General features: G+C 34.3%; 1 protein-coding gene across 16 annotated transcripts in view; it reads right to left on the bottom strand.

Moving 5' to 3' along the window:
* The window catches only part of PPFIA2 (PTPRF interacting protein alpha 2), a 497,227-nt gene that overhangs the window by 98,671 nt on the left and 370,949 nt on the right, over nucleotides 1-27,607 (bottom strand). For 9 of the 16 annotated variants that reach the window (XM_059186441.1, XM_059186438.1, XM_059186434.1 and 6 more), the window contains 6 exons: nucleotides 17,763-17,909; nucleotides 16,629-16,763; nucleotides 11,021-11,104; nucleotides 10,643-10,774; nucleotides 9,045-9,107; nucleotides 3,770-3,861 (listed from right to left, as the gene is read on the bottom strand). In XM_059186441.1, coding sequence (XP_059042424.1) covers nucleotides 3,770-3,861; nucleotides 9,045-9,107; nucleotides 10,643-10,774; nucleotides 11,021-11,104; nucleotides 16,629-16,763; nucleotides 17,763-17,909 — 653 coding nt within the window. Of the gene's footprint in view, nucleotides 1-3,769; nucleotides 3,862-9,044; nucleotides 9,108-10,642; nucleotides 10,775-11,020; nucleotides 11,105-11,531; nucleotides 11,619-16,628; nucleotides 16,764-17,762; nucleotides 17,910-27,607 lie in introns of all 16 variants that reach the window. The other 7 variants (XM_059186425.1, XM_059186440.1, XM_059186429.1 and 4 more) reach the window with 1 other exon arrangement.

Consider the following 27,607-nt stretch of genomic DNA (forward strand, 5'->3'; position numbering starts at 1 on the left):
TTCCAAATGATAGTCAAGATTAGAAAAGGTTAGGTAAGGCCTTGGCTTTTGCAACAGTAGAAGGCACTGCTCTAACTGATGCAAATCCTTGTTCTGTCAAATAGAACTTTAAAGCAAATGAACTAAGAAATCATCCCCTAAGCAGAGGACAGCTATTCATTTTTATAGCAGTGAACTTGAAATGTAATTAAGCAAACTGGTTTTATTATGGATTAGTCATATATAAAAATTAACGAGCCAGGTCTTACTCATAAAAAGGACCTCTCTCAGCCTCTGTAACAGTGTCTATGTTTCATGAAGAAAAAGGTCAGATTTTGTCACCACTGTATGCTTAAGGAGGTATTCCTAGCATATAATAAATACCTGATAAATATCTGGTAAGATATGAATGAATGAAATTATTATATAGTCTAAATGTCAACCTCAGAACATTCTAGATACCTTTTTTCTGTCACTGCTTGAGTAATATCTCTATGGTCATCAGAGTGGAGATTCTAAAATTATAATTCGTCACTCTAGGAGTATTGTTGTTTTGTTGTTTTATCTCTCAACTCCAAGTCATTTATAAACCTGTGAACCAAAACACAGATCTGCTCCTATCGATGCACTGCTTAAAACTCTTCAATGGCCTTATATGCCCCTCGACATCCAGAACCCTCTTTCTTACTCCATATTCACTTCTAGTTACTATCTGTCTTTTTTCTCTCCATCCAGTCATACAGAATTCCTTTCAATTTCTTGAACAACTCACACTTTTCCTCTAATACCAGGCCTTTGAACACACTGCTCTTCCTGCTGGAAATAGTCTTCACACATTTAGGTGGTTAACATTCTTAAAGTCTTAGATTAAAATTCCAATTATCTTATACTACTGTTGCCCCTTGTATTCTCTCTATTGTAACTGTCCTCACAGTATCCCTGTATTTCCCATCTGAAACATGTATTTTTCATCACCATTACCACTGTATCTCCAATGCAATTATCTTTCAAGTAGAAAGTGCTTAACTGATCTTGAAAGAACAAAGGCCTGAACCAACATCCACTGTAGAAGAGCCCATTGCTTATACTTCATCTAAAGCAGTTACTGCTCACGTCTCTCCTTTTATTCAACTCCATTTGGTACATTACTAACAGAAATCAGAATCAATATTTCCATACATTTCAACTTTTAAATAATTTTTGGTGTACAGTACTTTGAGTCACTTGAAGGTCTTAGTTACAATATAGTCACTGGTTCCCTTAGACACGAGCCTGTGCAGTTTCCTCACTTGAATCTCCTATTACTTTTGCATATAATCTCACCAGAGAACTTCTATAGATAAACCAAGTCTGAATTTTCTTAGAGAACATCATTTACCCATCTCTCTGATTCCTAAAATATCTTCCACTGTCCTTTCCACTGACCCAGATCCCACCGTTCTTCAAAGTTGAACCAAATCAGACCTTCTCCAGACATTCTGGAACTCAATTTATTATTAGATTAGATTCTAGCACAGGATATTAGTTACTGATACTGACCAACTTTAGCTCATCTCTTCCTACCTGTCTGTCTATAGATCTATGAAATTCTCATGCATCTTCTGTTTTCTCTATTATTTCTTTTTAAATTGTGCACTCAGAAGCATGGATGTTTGATAAAAATTGCTGTTCAATAAATATTGTTATCTTTTAACATATTATAAATTCCATCCCATTCTTTATCTATCACCAATTTCTATAATACTTTATACTTGTGACTTAACTGTTTACAAAATTCCCTTTGCTCATTTGTCGCAAAGTAAGCTTGTGAGACAGTCATAAAAATATTATTTTATATACAATTCAGGTCAAAAACATATGAAATTTGAACTTATTAAGGAAAATGGACTTTCCAAAATCAAACAGCTAGTAATTGTTTGTCTTAGACCCAGGGATGTCAGTCTTCTTATTCTTGGTTTAGCTTTGTTTCTACTACAAGCTGTTCTGTCAAAGAAGAATTATTCTATATGTACTTCCCAAGTTTCCACAATGATCCTTCATTGTGGATTAATGTCCCATTATTAGGCTGTCCATGAAGACTTCCTGCATTGATGTAATTTTAGACAATACTTCTACAACTCTGTCTTTCCCCCAATCATATATGTATATATTTAATTCCAGTATAATTAATGTACACTGATATTAGTTTCAGCTGTACAATACAGTGATTCAACAATTTTATACGTTATTCAGTACTTATGACGATAAGTGTACTCTAAATCCTCTTCACCTATTTCACCCATACCCCTATCGACTTTCCCTCTGATAACCACCAGTTTGTTCTCTACAGTTGAGTCTGATTTTTTTGTTTGTCTCTCTCCTCACACCCTATCTCCCCTTTATAATTACAACTCTGTGTTTCTGAGTCCAAAGATCAACAAACCAACAAAATGGCCATTTGGTTCTATTAAAAAATACTAAGTTTGTTGGCTGGATGATGCACATTTTATGTATTTACTCTGTTGATATTTTATCAGCTCTTGTCCTTCATCAACATGCTCATCATCATCATCATCATCACCATGAGAATATATACCACTGAATTAAAAATAGTTTCAGTTCAGATATATAAATCATAACAAAGCATTTAGAAAAATAAACAAGATTTCTAAATTAAAGACTTAAATTTTGTAAAATTCTTTGGGTGTTTTTATGCCTACAGAACTGCGTTTCTTATATTATACTGATGGTAGAAATATTCAAAATGCTGAGCTTTATTTTTATTACTATTTTACATTAAATAGAATATAAGCATCTTTATTTTTATTAATACTTACATTATTACTTTTATTAACACATATTAAAGATAATATAAGCACCTTTTGAATTTTGTAACTTGGATTTTTCCTCTGAGTATCTGAAAATGCTTTATTAGATACTGACTCATTCAATGATATGTATTGTGAGTATAATATACCAATGTTTATTTGTTTGTTTTAGGTGCTGAGATTATAGTAACCGAAAAAAACAATAATTCCAGCCCGTGGAGCTAACTTTCTTAGGATAAGCATAAGACCAAGAAAAATGAACTTCTAAAAGTATGTGGTGGTCAAAAGTTTCAGATAGCTGATATGATTATGTTGTCTAATAAATAAATGATCAAATGAGTAAATCCTTGTAGGTCTCTTATTAACCTTATTAAAAAAAAGGCCCTAAGCACAAAACACAATTATATGTAAATTAACAAGATTGGTCTATATATCTAGCGAATAAATAATCATGTCATTGTTTCTTACTTCCAAGATGAGATACCGAGTCAAAGAAGATGAGTATGGCTAGATGTACTTGTTTTTAATACTTGTATAATTTCTCCTTCACTCTGTATTTGCAATTAATTTAACAAAACAGGTAGGTGCTAAGGGACTGTCATCAATGATATTTCTTCAGTAACTTTAAACATTGAAAACATTTCTGCATGAAAGGAGGTGTCGCCTCTTCCTAGAATGAGATGTAATCTCCTTATATAAAGTTCTATTTCATTTAAGACTCTTTTTATGTATTTTTAGCTATGTAATTACAAGCAGAACACAAAAGGTAATAATTTAAACTTTTTTGCAAATTTGCAGAACAATTTACTAAATTAGAGAATTATTTTTGAATACAGAAACAGTAACTCAGTAAGGAGTGAACAGAGGGTAATTCCTGCTGAGCAATAAGAGGTACTTATTTATTTTATTTGAGGCCATATGGAATCACAAGAAATTCATCTTGATTTTGGTGAGTTATAGATAGGATTTTAATTTAATGTTACCTTGATATTGCGGGTTCAATTAAAGAGCCAGTTCTCATTTTCAATTGGTCAAGTTCAGATCTCAGCTTTTCAATTTCTTCTGCTAATCTTTCCTAAAAATCAAAGAAGTTTTACTCAGAAAATATGCAATTGCCAATAATACCAACATTCAATTATGATAAACCAAGATACCAAGCTTAATGGATTTTTAAAAATGGAAAACTGATGGATATCATTTTATTAAAGATTATTAGACATGACAGTAAAATATGCTTGATTTTCTCCTTGTAATGAAAATGTTAATAGCAGAAATAAAGAAAAAATTATCTATATTGTCCGGCATTCACTAATCCTAAATTTTTGCAAACATATGGGACTACTAAGATCATGACTAGCTATGTATATGTCACCTCAAAATGCAGAGCCATAATCATAGCCAGGTAAAAAATAAAGAAAAGGTCTTATTTATGCAGAAAGTGAAGCACTTTGATTATTCTATAAGTGTTATAGTACACATGGATGAAGAGAAAGAAGAATGGGAAAAGATGAGGAAAAAAATCATTACCAAATATAAGTTAAAATTATCAGCTTGATATTGATAGAATTATTTGTACGTCTAAAAAAATTTTCTCAGATTGGTAGTACAGTTTCAGTCTTTTAAGATAAGGGTTGTCTTATAATCCCTTTTTTTTTTTTAAAGATTTTATTTATTTATTTATTTACAGGCAGAGATCACAAGTAGGCAGAGAGGCAGGCAGAGAGAGAGGAGGAAGCAGGCTCCCTGCTGAGCAGAGAGCCCGATGCGGGACTCGATCCCAGGACCCTGGGATCATGACCTGAGCCGAAGGCAGAAGCTTTAACCCACTGAGCACAACTTAAGTTGTGCAAATGTAATTTCTACTTGTGGATCTGAGCTGCAGCAGCCCGGAGAGAGCTAGGCAAACCATCTGAGACCGCCAACTGATAAGTGATAAGATTCCTCGTAATGTACGATTTTTTTTTTTAACCTGTTGATTATGTGTCTGTTGGTATAAATGTAGTAATATCCTCCACCTCAGTTTTCTTGGAGTAACAACAATCAGTTGGTAGGAGCCCGCCTGCTTGGAGGTGACAAGTGTTAACAGTATTTCTGCTCTGATCTTCTAACCATTTTGGTTTCTTTAGACAGGTTTTTAGGAGAGTAGAGGCTTAAAGTTAGGATGTAGACTTTTAAAAAAATTATATACTCAGTTCTTAGAGCAATGGAATGGGAAGCAAGGAGTTGTTGATAAATCTGAGATTCAAAATACTGGCTTTAGAACTTTAAAAAGGTATCTAAACATGCAGCTGTTAAAAGTTTTCATGGATATTTGAAGGGGGAAGAAAACCTATTTGTAATAATTGTTGTTTTCTCAAGTTTCTGCCTTGTGCTTCGACCTAGATTGCATTATTGTTTATACAAAAAGAAAAAAAAAGTAAAGCACAGGAGTTTCATATATATTATATATTTCTGTTTACTATTTTAAAATAACAATTTTCCCAAAAAAAAAAAAAAAAAGAGACAGAGAGAGAAGCAGGCTCCCCGCTGAGCAAAGAGCCGGATGCGGGACTCGATCCCAGAATGCTGGGATCATGACCTGAGCTGAAGGCAGCCACTTTGTCTTATAATCCTTAATTAAATGCTTCTGTAAGCATTTAATTTTGTTTTCATGATTATAACTTTTATATTGTTCTAAAAGTTTAAATGTATCCTTCTGGATTTTCTATTGCTGGTTTTTTTTTCTTTTCTCAGCACCCAATGCTTGACATTTTAGTTGACACATACTTCATTTCTCATGATACATTTTTGTCAGTGTGGCCTTCCCAATATTTCTCTCATCTGCCCTTTTTATTCCTACTACCATCATTCTACTTTACACCTTTTAAAAAAACTTTTTCCCTGCATTATTTCACCAGCTTCCACTGAGGTAGTGCTGTCTTCAATCTCTTCCCTGAATACTCTTTTCCTAGTTGTCTCATTTTATTTAAAAAAATTTTTTTAAAAAATATTTACCATAGAGAGAGAGAGAGAGCATTAGCAGGAGGGGTAGAGGAAGAAGGAGAGAGAATCTCAAGCAGACTGTGAGCTGAGTATGGAGTGCGATGAGGGGCCCAATCTCAGGACCCTGAGATCATGACCTGAGCTAAAACCAAGAGTCCAATGCTTAACTGACTGCACCACCTAGGTTCTCCTAGTTGTATCATTTTAAAAAATACATTTTATCAAATAAATTATTTGCCTAAAATATTCAATGGTTTCTTATTGCATTTACTAATTCCTTTGTTTGTTATTTCCACAAATATTCACAGAGCACCTCTGTTGTGCTAGGCAGTATGATAAAGTAGCAAAATGAAAAATTTTTTGCCCTCATATAATTTATAATCTACTAAAAATTACAATGAAATAGAGTCTATAGGATGTTGGTAGGAAAAAGAAAGTAAGAGGGTCATAGAAGGTTCTCCAATAAAGTGTTATTTGAGCAAAGACCTAAAAGAAGGAAGGGAGTTTAAAAAAAATGGGAAAGTCTTAGGAAAAGGCATAGAAGGTGCAAATGCCCCTTAGTGGGAGGGGAGTATATTTGTTGAAGGAGTGGGCAAGGAGGTCACTGTGGCTGAAATGGACAGGTTAAAGAGAAAGATAAGAAACAGATTTAGAAAAGTGTGGTTGCGTGGCTTGGGAAGGGTTGCCATGAAAGCCTTATCAACCATTTTGAAGTCTTTAGTTTTTACTCTGAGTGAAATAGGAAATGACTAGAGAATTTTTGAGCGGAGAGGTAACATGATCATCCTAAGAGTAGTGAAATGGATCACTGAATAAGACTGGGAGGGAGAGGTGCCTGGGTGGCTCAGTGGGTTAAAGGCTCTGCCTTCGGCTCAGGTCATGATCCCAGGGTCCTGGGATCGAGCCCTGCATCAGGCTCTGCTTCCCTTCCTCTCTCTGCCTGCCTCTCTGCCTACTTGTGATCTCTGCCTGTCAAATAAATAAATAAAATCTTAAAAAAAAAAAAAAAAGACTGGGAGGGAGGGAAAAATTAAATTATTACTGTTCTAAAAACATAGGCAAGAGAATTGTGGCTTGGACAATAATCATGTTAGAGAGAATGGCTGGATTTCAGTTATATTTTAAAGATGGAACCAACAGGATTTGCTGTCAGACTGAATGTGGGGTGAGAGATAAAGGAAGGGGTCAAGAATGACTCCAAGGTTAACCTGAGTAAGAGGCAGAGTTGTGATTTACTCAGAAGGTGGCTGCTAGTGATGGTTTAGGTTGGTGGTGCTGGTGTTTGGGGTGGAGGGATCAACTTGTCATGTTTGAGGTGCCAAAGTGTCCAAATAAAGATAATGAGTTGGCTCTTGAATACATGAACACTACCAACAGAGAGGATCCAGGAGGTGATTAGATGAGACTGAACTCGGGGACCAAACATGGAGAGAAATTCAAAACAAGTCCTAGGAATTTTAAATTTTAGAAATAAACAGGATGACAAGAAACAATAAGAAGAGGTTGAATATAGAGATTTTTGCTAATGATGGATCGTCAGTTACCAACTATTGAGTAGAATTTTGAGAAGTTCCAGGAGATATAATTAGATTAGGAAATATATTCAACTGTATGGGATGATATTTCAGAAATGAGATATGACCTGGGATTTGCTTCCTCTAGTTACTAGCATGAGCAAGGGTGCAAAGCATGGAATGTTTAGTACTGCTGGTTGCTTAGGCAGATTGTTGAAGCTACAAGCCTTGGGTAGGTGGTGGGGGAGTGGGTTCTGGGGATCTTGCCAGGAGCACACAGAGCTTTGGATAATATAGCATTGCATAACAGGATCAAGTCCAAAATCCACAATCTGGTCACAACCTAGTTCTTTAAACACATATCAGTCACAGCAAACTTCTGGTGATTCAGCAAATCAACCATCTTTGTTTTCTCTGTGCTATTACATAGGCTCTGTCCTCTGCCCTACCCTTCTCTATTTGGTAAGATCCTATATGCCTTCAAGAGCCTGATGAAATAAAATCTTCCCTGTGTAGACTTTCTTAACAACTTCAGAAAGAATTAGATGCTATCTTCTAGGCACCATACGGTATTGCTATAGCAGATCTATCCTGCAGAAAATTGTATATATTCTGACTGTGGCAACCAGTAGTTTTAAATTGACATCATAATATGTAGGATCCAATGGGGCTAAATGTGTAATTGCTTTTTTAAAAAATTTTATTCTCTCTTCTTTTCCAATACTCTCCCTATGCCATACTATTGCCAGATTTTCCCTCTGTTCCTCCCTCTGTCTCTTTCCTCCTTCTCTCTCTCTTCTCTTTTGTTCAACACACATTATCGGTTACTTCTTAAATTAATGGTTTTATATTATATTATATGCCTATACACAACAAAATGAAATCAGACAAAACTGCTAACAGGAATTTGCAGGCTAATAAAGGAGGAAAAGACATATTAGCATTACAGCTTTTAACGTTTCATAATTTAGCCCTTATCTGCCTCTTCTACCATATATCATACAATGAGAATAACTGATTCTAGCCAAACTGTTATGCCCATTATTATTTAAGAACTCAAACTCCCTACTCACCCCCTCCCCCACACAAAGCACCTACAATCATGCCACATGCACTGTACTTGAAAGGGTTGCAACATAATCCTACCATTCCTTAAGGTTTTTCAAATCACACCTTCCTGAAGTCTTATTTATAGCAGCAATGTATGGTGATCTCTCCCACCTGTAGCTCTTACTGTCTAGTTCATTTATGGAATCTGCTACTCTGCAACCTGCTGTTTTGTAAAAGGTATGTTCTTTCTCCACAATTACATTTTTCAGCTACTTTGGAATTAAGAGCATGTTTGCAAATACATAGCATAATTTATTATGCATAATAGATATTTAATACATTTCTGCAAAAATGATACCTCAAACTAGACACAAATCAGTGCATATATTTTTATTCTACATGTATAAAGCACAAAAATCAAAAGCATTTTTTTTTTTACTGTTAGAAGTCAAGGCAGTGATTATCATTTAAGATAAAAGTAGTAATCGTACATTAATAAGGCGGGGGGTACCACAGTGTTGATTTTTAGTGTGTTTGGTTTGTAAAAATTCACCAAGCTCTTTCTATATATGCACACTTTTCTGTATGTATGAAAGTTAATTTTTTGTAAAAAGATAACATCCTAAACTTATTTCTTATCAAATTTATTTTACCATAAAACATTCATCAGTGTAAAATAGAAAAATGGATAAAACGTAGGTTTCCATTATACCTTATCATGTAAAGATTCTTCCAGATTCTTTCTGAAAGTTTCTGATTCTTGAATTAGAACATTCTAAAGAAAAGAAAAAAATAGAGAATTAATTAGCTGAACAGAAAATAATTAAATATGTAGATTAATGTTTCATTGCTCAAGAATCTTCTTTGATTCCTTCTCTTTGATTCTTTCCTTGGTGCAGCTATTTCTTGGTTTCCGTGGAAACCAAATTTAAATAGAATCTTTAAACATACCTTAACATTTAGAAAAATACATAATTTAAATGGGAAATGTTATTTTGTAACACTTGGACTGACAAATGGAATAAATATTATCTTTTAAGCTATTTACGTTTTCTTCTTCTCACTCTTTTAAAATTTGAAATAATAGGGTTACTCTTAAAATGAGAAAAGGTGAGTAACAGTGTAATATTAGCTAAAGGTATTATAAAGAATTCAGATGAAGTCATCTTTATTACCTGAAGAAAAAAAATTATCAGATCATATTTTTGGGAAGCTTAATTCTGGACTTCTATTTCAAATACAGAAAAATTAATTTCTAATAATAGTTAAATTATTAGAGAAATAAAAATAAAATTTTAACTATTTACAAAACTGTCACATCTCATGACTTGTGAAAATAAGTTGCATCATAGGTATTTTTAAAAATTTTGTCATGAACCTATTACTGTTATAAAAGCTTTCTACTTTTTTATATTTACTACAAAGCATGATTTAAAATAATGTATTCTTTTCTAATTTAATTTTAGTAAAATTAAACTAACTGTGTGGCAATTGGCAAAGTGGCCATGTATTTGAAACTGAATGGGTAGAAGGCCTGTCCTATCACTTTGTAATGGGCATATTCACCAGCCTACTTTAACAATTTCTATTTTGTATAGATCAGGGGAAAATGTCTAGCGTAAGTAATGACTGGCATTCAATCTAAATTTCCAAAATGATTTGTCCACTTGGGTTTTAGCCCCTACCTTTGTTAATATTCTGTAATTGGCAACCAGCTCACATAACTCAAACTGGTCTGGTGGCTGCCAACTATCAATGAGACATATAAAATTGTGAATGATATAGCACACTGTAAAGAAGCCCCCCCCGTTTTTTAAACAATGCAGCTGAAATTATTGCATTCCTAATCCTATGCTGGGATTAGTATTAGTTCTACTAGTAATATAAATTCACTTACATTTTGCTTTTAGACTAGTAGTAGACTTAGTTACATAAAACATTTGAAAAGTTCAATGCAAGAAGGATTCCCATATACCCCAAAATACTGTTTTTTCTCTTACCACTTTTTTATGCACCCCAGGTGAAGGATAACTAAAATATTTTCATCACAAACACATTTTAATGCATTTATCTATATGACCATGTAATAAATAAGATTTACATACCATGCAGAATTTTTTATTCATTGAAAAATTTATCTTACATATTTTTACAGAAACTACTTGTTCAGTTCTAAGAATAAACCATATATACTTAAGGAAAATACATGGAACATCTGACTAATGCAATAAATGCAGCAGGGTATAAAACAGCCAGGATTGTGAGAACACTGCTCAATCCTCATGCGAATCTACTCTTCTGACATTTTACCTTTTCTTCTAGAGCAGCCATTCTTTCCTTTAAATGCAGCTGTAAGCGTTCATTGGATTCAGTCAGAAGTCTGTCCACAGTATCAGATAATCTTTTGTTGTGCTCCTCATTCATTTTCTCTCGTTGCCTAGCCTTACATTCAAGAAAAAATAAGTAAACTTGACATAAAAATCATCTACAAAGGTATTTTATATTTTTCTAGCTTTAAAATTGATTTTATTTTATGTCTGATGTGATTAAACTGGCAGAAACTTTTCTTCCCTTTTAAGTGCAGAGAGCATATTCATAAGATTTTAAATAGAACCCATAATCAAGAAAGACATTCATTTCTTACATGCCCATAAAGTGATTGAGGGGAGTGGTTCTTAAAATACATACTCTTTGAAGTTCTTGATTTTTCTCTTCAAGCTGACCTTCTAGATGTCTCATACGTTCTTCAATGTTTCCATGTCTCTCTTCAGCCTGTTTAGAAATATGAAAAATGTACCTGATATGTAAGATTTGATTAACACCTTTCTTCTAAATAAATTGAAATAAAATGTAAAGCAAGCTACTACCAACCGCAAATGTAATTTTCAAAAAATAAACTTTCTTTAAACAGGCAGCTGAACAGCATTGCTTGAAATGTGTCAGCTACAAAGGCCTGTTACATCCAAGCATCAGCAAAACATTGGACTTATTTATGAGCAATGAAATCAGCCAAATGTAACATGCAGACTGTGCATGGTTTGAACACAAACCTGCCATTGTCCAATCTTAAGCTCCGGAAGCACTGAACTGCACAGATGGTTGATTATCAATAAATAAAAGTAACATAATCTTTATAAATGAAAAGAAAAACTTAGATGGATTCTAGTTAGCAATAGAAAGTAAAGTCCAGTAGGACTACCTTCCTACGTATGGAGATCATTTCTTGTAGTTTAGCTTCCATAACATATTGATAATCATCAGATGAGGTAGAAGAGGTTGGATCAGACTAACAAGTCAAGGAAAAGGAGAGGGACAAAATTGAAAAATCAGAACTAAAGACACTGACACTGAACAGAACATAGCACAGAATGCTTAAAAGAAAAATGTGACAGCAAATTTAATACTTTAATAGACAGAATTTTATATGAAAAGAACTACACTGATATCTGGTGAACACGATGCAGTCAATGGTTATAAATGAAAAACAATGATATGTCCAAATAAAAAGCTACCAACCTAAGGTATGGAAGGTTAGTGATGGCTGGCAATGAAAGACTATTACAGAACGAAATAAAGCAACTCTGAAAGAGTCATGTACAAACTGGAATTATGGGAAACCAAACACTAGAATATGTCTCTGACAGATTGTTAAAAGTTTTGGATTTTGGTTTGTTTATCATATTACTTAAGAATAATGGAAACAATGTATCTCAATGTTGAGGCGTATGCTATGGCAATGACCCAGGTGAAATAAATTTGGAAAATTTATTACAAATCTAACACTGTAGAAATCAAGAAAAAGCTAAGCCAGGGGATTCATTATTGTGGGTATTCTCCAGTTCAAGTAGAATTGAGTTTCTTTAGCAACAGTGACAAGCTTACAAAATGACTTCCGGTCTCTGAACACACAGTATGACTCTAGGTCTAGAACCTTAGCATCTGTTCTCAGATATAGTCTTAATTGGAGACTTTAAATGAAAGTGATTAAAAGTCCTCAAATTATCAAGGTGACAATACACTGTGAGGACAGGAGAATTTATTTACGAACTCTCCTGAATGATACAAGGAACCACTCCAAAACTGTTTCTGGGTGGATCTGTTGCTATGGAAACAAAATAGTGCCCTAAAGTGAGTAGGCAGCACGGTGCCTGTGTGAGCTAATATTTGCCCAGTGCCAGGGTTAGTTACATGTCTTGGAGGTGATTATTGGGTTACCACAGACACAGAGTGTTAACACATGTGACACTGCTGATAGCTGAATTGTATTAGTATGTTATGCACAGATTACATGTAAAGTTAAAGCAACATTTTAATCATAATTACAACTCAAGTAATTATAACATCAAAATTATCCTATGTCAGATCTAGAAGATTGAACTCCAGAGCATATTCTATTACATTTTATAAGTTTATTCTAAAACAGTGAAACTTACTTTATGCAAATATAGGACTATATATAAATATGTCATGCAGTACCTGAAAAGAAATAGCAGCCTATTCATGTACTGGCTCATATGCATATGAACTATTTTATATTTTATGCAACAAATTCCAACTAATCTACAAAACAAACATTTAACATTTAACTGGTGTACTAATACAAATTACAACTCAACATTTATATTTTGTAAGATTTTCCTTTTGATATTCTTGTTTCATAAATGGGAAAATAATGAAGAAATAACAAATAACCAATTTCTCTCCACCAAATTTCCAAGCGAAAGAAACAGAGAAAGCTACCATAGTTCCCAAGTGTCACAAAATGGTTTTCTAATATCACTTAAAACCTAGAATTCAAATAAGAATACAGTAAATGGGGCAAAATGTTGTTGAAATTAAATAATCTAAATTCATTAAGGTATCTGTAATCTTTCAAAAGTACATTTTAACAGGCAATTGGTGGTATAAAAATTAATCAGGTGACTGATTCAAGGTAGTCAAGGCATGAACATTTCAATTTCCAAAACTGTCTCTTCCAAAGTTTCCAACTTAACTACTGAAAACACACCAAATACTGCGAAAATTCACTTCAGAGTTTGAACGCGATTTCTGTCAAGTTTAAATTACTTTGTTACTGTTGATATTTTTATTGGTACTAAAAATGAATGAAATACCTTATGGAATTCAAGATGAATTATGTCCTTGCTGAGGGAAAATGCATTTTAATTAAAGAAGTAAACATCATAAATAAAAAAAACCTGGGAGCCCAAAGTCTTTATTGGTTAGTTTTGTATATACTTGTCAAAGCCAAATTATAACCTTTATCCATAGCCATTAATCCATACTTCTGACTTCTAAGCCTTAAATGAGCTTTACCTACCTATCTATACACACACAGACATGCACACATACAAAAGATCATCTTATCAACCAAGGAATAAATTCAGACAACATTTCTATACAAAAACTGGTATCAATTTTCAACTACTATTGATTTATGTTCATTTTAGCTTTGTGAAGACTGCAGTTTAAGTAAGTCATGTAAATACAAGAACAATCTGCTATTTTCTGTACTCCTTGATCAGATATAGAGCTTATCTTGATTTTACTCTTAAATGTGACACAGGAAAATTTGAAATGAGCTAAAGTTTTAGAGGAAATTATACATAGATATGGTTTTGAGAAAAACATGCATATATTTAAAAATGGAAAAGAAATAAAAGTTAAAGAGAGGAGGACCAAAGAGGAAAAAAAAAAAAAAAGAATAGGTAGCAAACAATAAAAGCAGAAAAAAAATATATAAGCCAAATAAAATGTCTGAAACATTATTTAGAATGTCATTCATAATATATGAGAGGAAAGCTTAGCTTTAAGCTAAGCAGGAAATCTTTTTACTTTAGTGTCAAAAAATTAGAAAGTAGAAAAAATTATGATGATCAACACTAGTGATATATTGAAAATGAACTGACAATGAAAAAAGAAATAAGTAAAGCAGGTTCTAGAGACGGTCCCTAAAGATCTGTGAAGTAAGAAGAGAAAGTGCAAGATCATAATAGCCATAAAACTTGGGAAAACAAATGAAAGAGTCCCTTCAAATGTTATAAAAATGTTATGAGCAGAGGAAGTGTTTTGAGGATAAAACCTCATCACTGACAAATGTGTATGAAATATGTCAATAATCTAGAAACTCTGTAGTTGAAATAATGGTGTTCATATAGAGTCAGCCTAAGAGAAAGTAGTAAAAGAGAGCAGAACGAGCCCTAGTATTTTTAATACTTCCTAAGGATAAAATGCTACTGAAAAAAAGGAGAAAATCTAAAGGGTTCAGATGAAGTGAAATTTTAGCAACATATTATTAGGTAGAAATAAACTGAGGAAATTATTTCGAGTACATGAAGAATATATGTATAATAATAAATAAGTAAATAACCCCAGAGAAAAATGAAGGGCAAAAAGAGGTAAGGCACATATTTCAAGTTATCTTTTTTAATATTCTAAATTAAGGATTCTTAGGAATGTATAATTTGAAGACTCGTAAGTCAAGTATTATGATTCAAAGTATGTTTCATCCTCAGTCCATCAGAGGTTAATTTGCAGCAGTTATTTGATGAATTTTAAATTGTTACTCTGAAAGATCCCAGATATTCTTATATTTTTCCCTGGATAATACCGATGATTATTTTACACTAAAATTTTACAAAAACTGCTTTTATTATTAGCCACTCGCCAAGCCTCTGAAAATAGTTCAGTAACTCGTTATGTAAGTTCATCTTCCTCAAATGAAAAGCCTCGGGTGTGTGTGTGTGTGTGTGTGTGTGTGTATTCATACTTGAGTAATTTAAAATGTGCTTTCAAAAAAATAGACTACTACTAGTATATTTGCACATTTCCATATAATTTAGACTATTTCCCAAATTAAATGATAAATTTATCTTCAACTTAGAAATCACACATTTCTCAAATTGCCAGAAGGGTTTATGGTATGTCTATGACTATATAAGGATCCGGATTGTAACATTACCCTAATCATACTAATGTTTTATTCAGCTAGTAATTCCAAAACTCTGTAGACAACCAACTATTCCAATACTTTTTACCCTTCTCTACAAATGTTTGCCTTTTCACTACCTGATTAATTACCCTATTTTAACCAACAGGCATCAGTCAACTGTTCCAGGGAAGTAAATGTGTTTACCTGCTTTTATATTGCTGCATGAATTTTTTTGGATAATCCCTAATGCCAGAGTTTGTAACTTGCAGTTCGCATATCTGTCTTACCCATTTATTACAGTGGCATGGAAAACTTAACACATAGCAAAGATTGCATAAATATCTAAAATGTGTATACATTTTAGGAGCACCTGGGTGGCTCGGGTGGTTAAGCATCCAACTCTTGGTTTTGGCTCAGGTCATGATCTCGTGGTCCTGAGATCAAGCCCCATGTCAGGCTCTGTCCTAAACTGAACATGGAACCTGCTTAGGATTCTCTTTCTTTTCCCTCTTCCCCTCACCCCTGCTCTTTCTCTATCTCAAATAAATAAATAATTCTAATATGTGTGTATATTTTTGAACTGATATTGAAAGTCAAACATGCTTTTAGTGAGCAAATATAAGCTTCCGTTGTAGCAATATAGACATACACTGTGAAGCAATGTCCATCTCCATTTGACTGTTTAGGATAGTCATTTTAACATTATAATCTTGCAAAATTCTAAAATATGCAGAAAATTTCAGACTCTAACAGCCATAACATGGCAAATAATTTTGAATACCACTCAGATTATTACTGAATTTAATTGGTTCAGGAAAAACTATATTAAAATCGTCTTTATTGACTTCAGAATTTAGATTTCTACAAATCTAACTTCCAATTTCTAACAAATTTTTTCATACTGTAGTCAGAATGCAATAAACTGCTTATGGTATTTCCTACATTTTTAATACCAATTTATGTTAAATCTATTAAATAACCATGGCCTATCTACATACATATTAAATATCATCATTATTTGTTATATTTGGTGATTATTCTAATTTACAAATATTGTGGAAGATCAACTACAAGGACGTGATATTTTATATTTACTACTGTTTAAATAGGCAGAGGTATCATCACATTCATATGTAAATCATTCATGGCGTCGTAAATAAGATATATAATAGGATAAATTAATCTAACCAATAATCCAATATGGTAGATTAAATTAACTTGAATTTCATAAAACCTAAAGAAAATCTATAAGATTCCATTTGGCTTACCAGTACTCTAAGATTCTAAAAACTAAGTACTAGTACTCTATGACCAAGTCTAGTTCTCTAAGAACATCTAGGTTGACTAAATGACTTATTGCAGTACCTTTGTCAGGGCTGCAATTCTCTGAGCCAGTTCAGCCTCTACTTCAGGTAAGGTCTCAGCTTTTCTCATAGTCTGCTGCAACTTTTGCTCAGCCAGCTCAAGACGCTCTTGTAATTGTCTGTTCTTCTCTTCCATCTGAAATAGGGATGGGAAAAGAGATACTTACAGAGAAACTGTGAGGATAACAAATCCCAGCCACCAGGGACTTTGGGTTTCAGCCATTATTCGCAACTTAAAATCATCCACTACTACCACACCTGCTGTGCAAAGAGAGGACTCTATTTGTATTGCTTAATCACATTGCTCAGTAAAATTCAGCACTTTAAAAAACAGAAAAGCTCTTACCAATGGCAGCAAAAAGAAAAAAAATTTACTAGTGAGTATGAACTTGGACAGATGGATTATAACTCAATACTAAGACTTCAGATATACCAGGATAGCATAATACTGAAAATTATAGTATTAACCGGTGTGGGAAAGGGAATGCAGCACAGTGGTTAAGTGTCCAGTCTGTAGAGATAGGTTTGACCAAACTTGTTTCTCTAAAATACTACAAAATAAATATTTTAGGCTTTGTGTATTATTTAGTCTCTGTTTCAACTACTTAAATCTACTATTGTAGCACAAAAACAGTCGTAGATTGGTGAAATGAATGAGTATGGCTGCTTCAACAAAAACTTATTTGTAAAACAGAGCCATAGTTTTGGCACATGGGCCATCGTTTGTCCACTCCTGCTCTAGAGTCAAATAGACGTAGGCCTCTGTAATAACTCTGGCAATTACCAAATCTGTGACCTTGGAAAAGTTTTCATGTCTCTGAACCTTAGTGCCTCAGTATAATTGTGCTTACTTCACAGGTGATGGTTATATTTAAGTGAGATAATACATGTTAACTGTTTAGCACTTTCTGGCTCATGTCTAGATCCAAAGTAAATATTAATCATTATTTTTATTATTATTAAGACAAATATATAAATTACATGCTGAAAACTACATCTCTTTAGTCAGTTCTATTCTAAGTGTTAGAGAATGGTTGATTGCCAAGAAATACCTTATTTTATTTACTCCATGTTTTGTAAGAATGACTACAACACACATGGGGACCAGAACAAAACCAAGGTAGAGATACTCAACCTGCCGTAGGATGGCTTCTTTATTTGCTAACTCATTTTCTAGTTTATCATTCATGTCATGTATGGAGGTAGATTCTCTCTGAGCACTGAGGTAACGCTTCTCAAGGGTTGTGATTCTTTCTTCCATATCTTCCTTCTGTGCCATGGCCTACAATTAAAATAAGAAATTAATTAAAATCAGATTTTCAGAGAGTTTAATGTATTGCCTTGTTATTTAAATAAAATAGTAAGATTTAAAAGCTATTGTTTTCCTGAAGTAATATTCATTCCTTTCTTTGCAAGGAAGATATGCAAGACTTCATGTGAATTTTCCCAATTTATCTGTCAGAATCTTTACATCCTGGGTTAACGAAAAGTTTCCTTCTCTGAGAATGCAGTGGAGTACAAGAAACTGCCTACCGTGAAAGTGACATTCTTAGAAAAGCAGTGACAGGTAAATTAGCTCATTATACAGTAGAGATAAGTATTATTATGGGTAAAGTTGTAAGCCATAAAGGTGAAATGGTGGCTACTGTTCCATACTGCAAAGCAATCTTCAACTAAGGATAACCAATATCATCAGTACTCTTATCTTCAGATATAAATAAGAGTAACTCAAGGGTTAAAAAAAGAGGTCCAAAAAAAAAGTAAATTTGAATCATATTTGCAAATGAATCAACCGATTGACTTTGAACCTTAACTGTTTTCCTTGCATATATATTCTAATTAAAAAAAGAATTTAAAGAACTCAGTGAACACAAAACTCTAGGGAAAAATCAACTACCAATGCAAATGGAGAAAATCTTGGCATTACTGATATTCTAAACAATAATTTTTAAACTATCTAATTCATAGGTAATATGGATAAAATTTTATCTTCCTAACATCTTATATGAAAATTTATTAGTAGGTAGATAACCTTTTTATTTTTTTAACTTAATTTTTCAGTATTCCAAGATACATTGTTTATGTACGACACCCAGTGCTCCATGCAATATGTGCCCTCCTTAATACCCACCACCAGGCTCACCTATCCTCTCACCCACCTCCCCTCCACATAACCTACTTTTTAAAAAAGATATTAAGAAGGGTCAGCTGAAGAAGTGAGCCTCATGGAAAAACTGAGAGCTTTTCCCCAAAGGTCAGGAACATGACAGGGATGCCTACTCTCATCACTTTTGTTCGACATAGTACTGGAAGTCCTAGCCTCAGCAATCAGACAACAAAAAGAAATAAAAAGCATACAAACTGGCAAAGAAGTCAAACTCTCACTCTTCACAGGTGACTTGATACTTTATGTGGAAAACCCAAAGACCACCTCAAAATTGCCAGAACTCATACAGGAATCCAGCAATGTGGGAGGATATAAAATCAATGCAGAGAAATTAGTGGCATTTCTACACACTAAAAATAAGACAGAAGAAAGAGAAATTAAGGAATTGATCCCATTTACAGTTGCACCAGAAAACACAAGATACCTGGGAATAAACCTAACAAAAGAGATAAATGATCTGTAGTCTAAAAACTACAGAACGCTTATGAAAGAAATTGAGGAAGATGCAAAAAATATTCCATGCTCATGAATTGAAAGAATAAATGTCGTTAAAATGTCTACACTACCCAGAGGAATCTATATATTCAATGCAATCCTTATCAAAATACCATCAGTATTTTCACAGAGGTGGAACAAATAATCCTAAAATGTGTATGGAACTAGAAAAGACCCTAAATAGCCAGAGGAATGTTGAAAAAGAAAGCCAAAGCTGGTGGCCTCACAATTCCAGGTTTCAAGCTCTATTACAAAGCTGTAATCATCAAGAAAGTCTGGTACTGGCACAAAAACAGACCAACAGATCAAAGGACAGAATAGAGAGCCCAGAAATGGACCCTCAACTCTATGGTCAACTAATCTTTGATAAGTAGGAAAGAATATCCAATGGAAAAAAAGATAGTCTCGTTGACAAATGATGTTGGGAACATTGGACAGCCACCTGCAGAAGAATGAAACTGGATCATTTTCTTATACCATACACAAAGATAAACTCAAAGTAGATGAGATTAAGACCTAAATGTAAGACAGGAACCCATCAAAATCCTAGAGGAGAACACAAGCAGCAATGTCTTTGATTTCGGCCACAGAAATCTCTTGCTAGACACGTCTCTAAAGGCAAGGGAAAAAAAACCAAAAACGAAATATTGGGTTTTCATCCAGATGAAAAGCTTTTGCACCGCAAAGGAAACAATTAACAAACCTAAAAGGCAACCTACAGAAATGAAGATACTCGCAAATGACGTATCAGATAAAGGGCTAGTATTCATACAAAATCTATAAAGCAATAAAAAATCCAGTTACAAAATGGGCAGAAGACACAAACAGACATTTCTCCAAAGAAGACATACAAATGGCTAACAAACACACGAAAAAATTTCTGACATCACTCGGCATCAGGGAAATACAATCAAAACCACAGTGAGGTAACACCTTACACCTGTCATAATGGATAAAATTAACAAGTCAGTAAACAATAAATGTTGGTGAGGATGTGGAGAAAGGGGAACCCTCCTACACTGTTGGTGGGAATGCAAACTGTTACAACCACTCTGGAAAACAGTATGAAGGTTCCTCAAGAAGCTAAAATTAGAGTACTATGGACCAGTGATTGGACTAATAGGTATTTATCCCCAAAGATACAAATGTAGTGATCTGAAGGGGGCACCTGTACCCCAATGTTTATAGCAGCAATGTCCACAATAGCCAAACTATGGAAAGAGCTCAGATGCCCATTGACAGATGAATGGATAAAGAAGAAAAGATGTAGTAAAGATGTACAATGGGATATTATTAAGCCATCAGAAAGGTTGAAATCTTATCATTTACATTGAAGTGGATGGAACTGGAGGGTATTATGCTGAGTGAAATAAGTCAATCAAAGAAAGACAATTACCATATAGTTTCATGCATTTGAGGAATATAAGCAGAATCTGGAAGAAGGGGGGGAATGGAATGGGAAGATATCAGAAAGGGAGACAAATCATGAGAGACTCTTTTAACTATGGGAAAGAAACTGAGGCTTGTTGGAGGGGAGGTGGGTAGGGAGATGAGATAACTGGGTAATGGGCATTAAGGAGGGCACGTGACTGATGAGTACTCGGTGTTATAAGCCAATGAGGAATTACTGAATTCTACATCTGAAACTAATGATGTTCTATATGTTGGCTAATTGAATTTAAATTAAAAAAAAAAAGTGAATTTCATGGGCCCATTGTGGTTTCCTGGTAATTTGAGGAGCTTCTTTGCATAAGGAGCCTAGAATTGATGTGATGGTGGTGGCTTCCATGTATTACTACCCAAATTTCCTTCATCAGTCTTCCTAGTCAGTTCTTTTGGTCCTCTCCTTTGGGACCCAGCACCTCCCGCCACATACACAGAGCAGATAAATTTTCTTTCATTTTTCCAGAAGAAACAGAAGCCCATAAATGGATATCCTTCAATGTCTCGGTCTTCCCTCACCATCAACTGGAAATAACCACATGCACAAATCATTAACTTCTAGTTTTCAGTTTAGAACAGGTGTTCTACCCTCTCTCAAAGTTTACTTGTTATTAGTGCTCTAGGTTTTATAGATTTTATAGATTTTTTTTTCTGCTTTCAGGATCTTGATCACTTCTTGTCTTAGATTTTCAAAATGATAGTAGAAGTAAATCCCACACTGTAGCAGAAGCAATGACGCAGGCTTATAGATAAGCTTGTACAGGCCAGAGGTGGTGGCAGAAGAAAAAGAAATGATTCAAAGAAAATAAGAAAAAGAATGATAAATTATCTGCTTGACCACTGACCATAACTGAATTGAAATTATGGAATTTACTAATCTGGTAGAGTGGGTGGGAAGATACGCAATAGTTTTAAAAAACTTGATCATATTAATGTATCAAGTACTTAATAAAATCCTAGAAAAACAAAAAGCTTCACAACAATAGGAAATGGTATCATAGGAAACCACCACTCAGATTGGTTGTGAGAACTATTTACATAGCCATAATAATGGTGATACTAAATGTGATTTTGAGGTAATTGTAGTGGAAGGATGGGGGAAGAGAAAGGAAGGGAGAAAATAAAAAAGCTAAAATCCTCATTTAATAGCAAGGCATAGATTAAATAAGAGAGAAAACAGCACTAAACAGTAACAGCTAAAGGACTGAGGTTAAGAATCTCAGGCAGGTAAGATGGGAAGTGGGCAGGCGCTCTCTACGTGTGTGTGTGTTTAGATTCATACCCTCTTAAACTATTATTTGACATTGAAAAATTGCTTAAAATTAAAAGCAATTAAAAACAATATTTCTGCCATGAAACCCATCATGCCTGCCTTCCCAACCTACCCACAAATAACATTTTCTTCTTGGAATCATCCTTGAAATCTTCACCCTAACTCCCCACTTAATAGCCTAACCTGTATCTTGCTATTGGTCTTTCTCCTGCTTCCACATTCTCTGACTTGCCGACCAAGACAGAATATTAAATGCCAGTCTGATCATACTGCTTCTTGGCTTAAATACCTTTATACGTTCACTCCACCCCACCCTCAACCCCATCCCCCCATCTTCAGTGAAAATCTGAGCTATAAAGCTTGGAAAACAAATAGCTTCATGACTTGACACTTCTATTTCTAGGTACTGGAAAGAGCAGCATACCCCCCACACCCCTAAAAAAATTCATGTCCACTTAGGATCTGTGAATGTGACCTTATTTGTAAATAGGATTTTACAGGTGTAATCAAGTTAAGATGGTATTACATAAGATTAGGGTAGACCATAAATTCAGTGACTGCTATAAAGAGAGGCATATTTGAAGACACACAGACATAGAGAGAAAAAAATGCAAAGTTAAGAGAGAAGCTGACTAGAGTTACACTGCTATCAGCCAAGAACACAAGGATTGCCAGCAACCACCAGAGGCTAGAAGAGGCAAAGAAGGATTCTTCGCTAGAGTCTTTCGAGGGCATATGGTTCTGCTGACACCTTGACTTCAGACTTGGAGCTTCCAGAACTGTGAAAGAATAAATTACTGTCGTTTTGAGCCACCCAATTCATGATAATTTGTTACAGGAGTCCTAAGAAACTAATACACACTGTGACTTCATTTCCACCTGGAATGCATTTTTATTACTTTCTTCTGGGTCCCACTGACCTTCAAGATCCAACTAAAGATTACTTGGCTATTAATATTAAATATTAAATATTAATATTAAATATTAATATTAAATACTTGGCTTTAATATTAAAGATCAGATGTCTGAAATTCAATTAATCCAACAATTTGGCAAAAATTACCCAGACTAATTTTTTCAACATTATCTACGCATCTCTAGATTTTAGCTAACACAAACAAAAGCTACTATTTGAAAAGCTTTTATTTTAAATTTTGACTTCTTCAATTCTATAATATTATTTTTTTAGCTCACTGAGTGTAGAGTTTATCATCTTAGAGGATTCTTTCAGAGTACTGTATTCTGTTAATTCCATTTTCACAAAGAATTCTGGCAACATTATGTCGATTTTGTAGCCCAAAAAGAAAATTCTGAATCTATCCTACATATATAAACTTCTAACTAAGTAACAATAGCAATAAATTCAGCTCAAGACATATACAGGTTTCCTGAGAATGTGAGCACTGGAGTAGCACATACTAGCTCCAAATCCCAGTTTTTGCTATTTGTTAACTCAGTTACCATGGAAATATGTTGATTATTTTTTCCATAATTCACCTTTTTCTTTCTTTTTTCCTTTGGGTTGGTTGATTCTTTGTTTTGTTTTCTGGTTTTGTATGGGATATTAATCCCTACCCTATAACATTGTTGTGATACTACATTTTAAGTGCCTTGTGTGGTCTTATGAATAATACACACTCCATAAATAATAGCTGCTTTTTTATTATTAATTACTACTGTGCCTCTAATTAGCTGATCTGACTCTACAGCATACATTGCATGCAGAAGTCATTGTACAGATTTTGCTACTGCATTTTTGATTCAGTGATTCATGTGGGAGATTCAATTTTTAACTGCAAGCTGTGTTGCCAAAAATAAATTTTGAATTTACAAGTCAGAGAAATATCTTTTCCCTGCATGTCACTTGGAAATTCTAAAAAAGGAAGCTTTTTCTAGTCTCTAAAAACTGCTGCCTAAAAGGAGAAAAACAGTGTAAAGATTCAATTATCTCTTGACCTGAAGTTTGTGTACAAAATGGATTTTACTGTATCAAATAAATATAGCTCTACAGTAATGTAGATCCATGTTTCAGACAACAGAAAAGACAAAATTGATATGTATTTATTTAATCACTAAGGAATTTTTAAAGAACTCTTAATAGGAAGTTGGAAAGATAAGCTGGTTTAATTCACAAAACAATATATCATTTAAATACATCACAGAAAACTCTAACTCTTTGCATATCTATATATTTAATTAAATATTATTATCCAATACCCAATTAGTAGCTATCTTGTTTAAAAAGTGGAGAGCGAGGGGTGCCTGGGTGGCCCCATTGTCTAAGCACCTGCTTTTGACTCAGGGGGGGAGCCTCCTCTCTCACTCTCTGTAGCTCCCCCTGCTTGTGCTCTTTCTCTCTCTCTCTCTGTTAAATAAATAAAATCTTAAAAAAAAAAAAAAAGTGGAGAGCTAAGTGCTATAAGATTATCCACATTTTCTAACAATGTGAACTATACTTAGCTTTAATCCAGACCCTTACTTTTATAGGTCACATTCAATTTAAGGAGCAAATAAAAGAAAACTTCAAACAAAAGTAAATTTTAAATAGATATATTTCTTGACAAAGAATAATGTCAAAAATCTATTCTGAAGCCATTAATGAAATATATTTACACAATTGATTTTAGATATATTAGGCTGTCCTCACATGTAAAGAAAATGCACTCAATTTTTAATTATATTGTCAGTTTTTCCTATTTCCTATTTTTCCTTAATTAATTCAACAAATATGCATTGCTTATACAATACATACAGTGTTAGCAGCACTATAGGGGTAGCCAAGAAGAATCACTTTTTTATTCTCCTACTAAAAAAGCTGCAATCTAGTAGATCTTGTGTGTCCATCACCCAAGAGTACATTATCAGTCAGGAAATTAAAGCAGAGGCTGGAGTTTTGAGTATAAGTGATACCTTTATAAAGTACATGATTTTCACATATTACTTATTGGAAAGAAAGAGCAAAAGATTGATTATTTGGGGGCAGTTAAAGTGTAGCTGCATTTTTTATGCTAGTGTTATCACTGATAATTGATTCCGTTTTGTTCATCTTGGAAGCTGCTCAGTGGAAGCAGCAGAAGTTTTGAAGCTGGGCTAATTCTGTGTCTTCCTGATGTTGGGGGATTGGAAGGAGTGGGGTGCTGGGGAAGGCAGTGCATATGCCTTTAACAAGTCACTTTACCTCACTTGAGAAAAATGGAGATAATGACAAGTACCTTCTGGATAGGAGCAATATAAGAGATTAGAGAAATTAAATGTAATACACCCATAATGTTTTCACGGATGATCCTCAAGAAATTCCTAGCAGCAAACCAGGGCCTTGTGGCCTGTGACCTGAACCTTTTGGAAATATTCTATTTGGCCTTAACAGTGTCCCCCCCCCCCCCACACACACATATACACACTACACATAATATATCCAGAAAGGCAGACGGAGTATAGGTTCCTTGTCCAGGTCTCATTAACTTTACCACTTCCTATGTTGCATGTTTCCTGCCCAATGTGTCATATATTTATACTGCTGGCCTGACTCTTGAAACATTTGTTTGCGACTACCCTTGAGAAGTGAATGATGAAAGATATTCTTTCCTCATGAATATCTTCCAAAATATAACTACATAAAAATTTTAGAGCTGATAAGACTCATTGTATTTTAAAAGAATTCCATGTGATAACTGACTCTCTCTGCTAGACTTATTTCACTCAGCATAATCTCTTCCAGTCAATTATCATATGGTTTTACTTATTTGTGGAGCATAACAAATAGCATGGAGGACAAGGGGAGATGGAGAAAAGAAGAGAGTTGAGGGAAATGGTTCTCATGAGAAGTGAACCATGAGAGACTATGGACTCTGAAAAACAATCTGAGGGTTTTGAAGGGGCAGGGGGTGGGAGGTTGGGGGAACCAGGTGGTGGGTATTAGAGAGGGCACGGATTGCATGGAGCACTGGGTGTGGTGCAAAAACAATGAATACTGTGACGCTGAAAAGAAATAAAAACAAACAAACAAATAAATAAATAAATAAATGAATTCCATGTGAAAGCAGAACACCTTACCAACTAGAAATGTTCCTCATAAAAGAGCACCAGCATCATATGATTCATATTTTCCATCTGACTTAGTTCTTTGTTACCTACATCCAAAGACTATTAGGACTAAGGGTTTATTTTTACATAAACAATAAGAAAGGGGAGCTGGAGATACGGGGCTCTATTGGTGACACTGGATTAGATAAACATGAAGAGAGAAGATAGGAGAGAAGTGCTAGAGGGAAGGTAAACAGCTAAATCTCTGGGACCAAGACAAAGAAGAAACCAGAAAGAGCAAGAACTCAAGAAATAGCCTTGATGCTTTACTAACCAGAAATCTTAGTGCTTCCAGACAGGGATATAGAAGAGTGGCAAACCTTCAGCTATTTTATAAATTCTCTAACTTTGGTTTGTGGGCATGAGTAAAAATGACAGACATATCTTTGGATGATCAATTCATACAAAGGTATAGAGAGCACAGTATCATCATTTGTGTGGCAGTGGAGCAGTTCTGCCATTTCATAGATCACCTATCTTTTTCTGAGACAGTAGACATTGTTTTAGTACACAGTCTAATCTCATCTGTGCCATTTGATATTAATATCAAACACCTGTAAATATCCATTCTCTCAACAAAGAGTTTTTGTAAAAGGCGAAAGATTTATGCGATCTGAAGAGAAACCAGGGTATCAACAAAGAGTTTTTGAATGCCTATTATATACCCAGTAGTTGTGCAGGTGATTAAAATAGAGCAGCAAACAAAACAAAACAAAAAATCCCAGCCCTTATGAATCTTTATGCACAGTGAAAAGGGAGGTATATGACAAACAAGTAATCAATAAAGTACATACTATGTCAGATGGCAGTAAGGGCTGTGAGATAAAACAAAGAAAATGAAAGAAGAGGGAGAGTGTATATGTGCAAATAACAAAGTTAGGGAACACTTCACTGAGAAGAAAACATTTGAGCAAAGGAAGAAGGAAAAGAAAATGCAACAGTATAGATATGGCTACTTTAAGAGGCCATCTTGACTGAACAGAATGGGCTAAAATGAAAAAGTAGGAGATAATTTCAAAGAGGTCAGAAAGGTGGTAGTGGGATCATACATGGCTTGTAAGCCACTGCAAGGACTTTGGTTTTGTTGTAAGTAGGGTAATGGTCACTGAAGCAGAAAATTAACTTGAGCTGACTTACAGTGTAACAGATCACTCAGGCTGCCATGTTGAGTAGACTGAAGTGGGTCAAAAGCAGAAGGAGGACCAGTCACGAGAATATTGTAATAATCCAGTGAGAGATGGTGGTTGTGTGGAATAAGGAAGAGCCATGAAGACTGTGAGAAGAGGTCACATTACTGATATATGTTGAAGCTGGAAATAATGGTTTTATGACTGAATCAAATGCAGTGTGAGTGAAACAGAGGTACCAAGGACAAGCTCCAAGGCTTTTGATCCAGATAACGATAATGGCCTTAGGGACACCTGGGAAGTGTAAGACTTCAAGTCTGCTTTAATGATAATAGCCTTAGGGACAACTGGGAAGTTTAAGACTACAGGAAAGTCTGGTTTCTTTGGGGTGG

Source organism: Mustela lutreola, chromosome 8, assembly GCF_030435805.1.
Source record: "Mustela lutreola isolate mMusLut2 chromosome 8, mMusLut2.pri, whole genome shotgun sequence".
Taxonomy (NCBI): Eukaryota; Metazoa; Chordata; class Mammalia; order Carnivora; family Mustelidae; genus Mustela; species Mustela lutreola.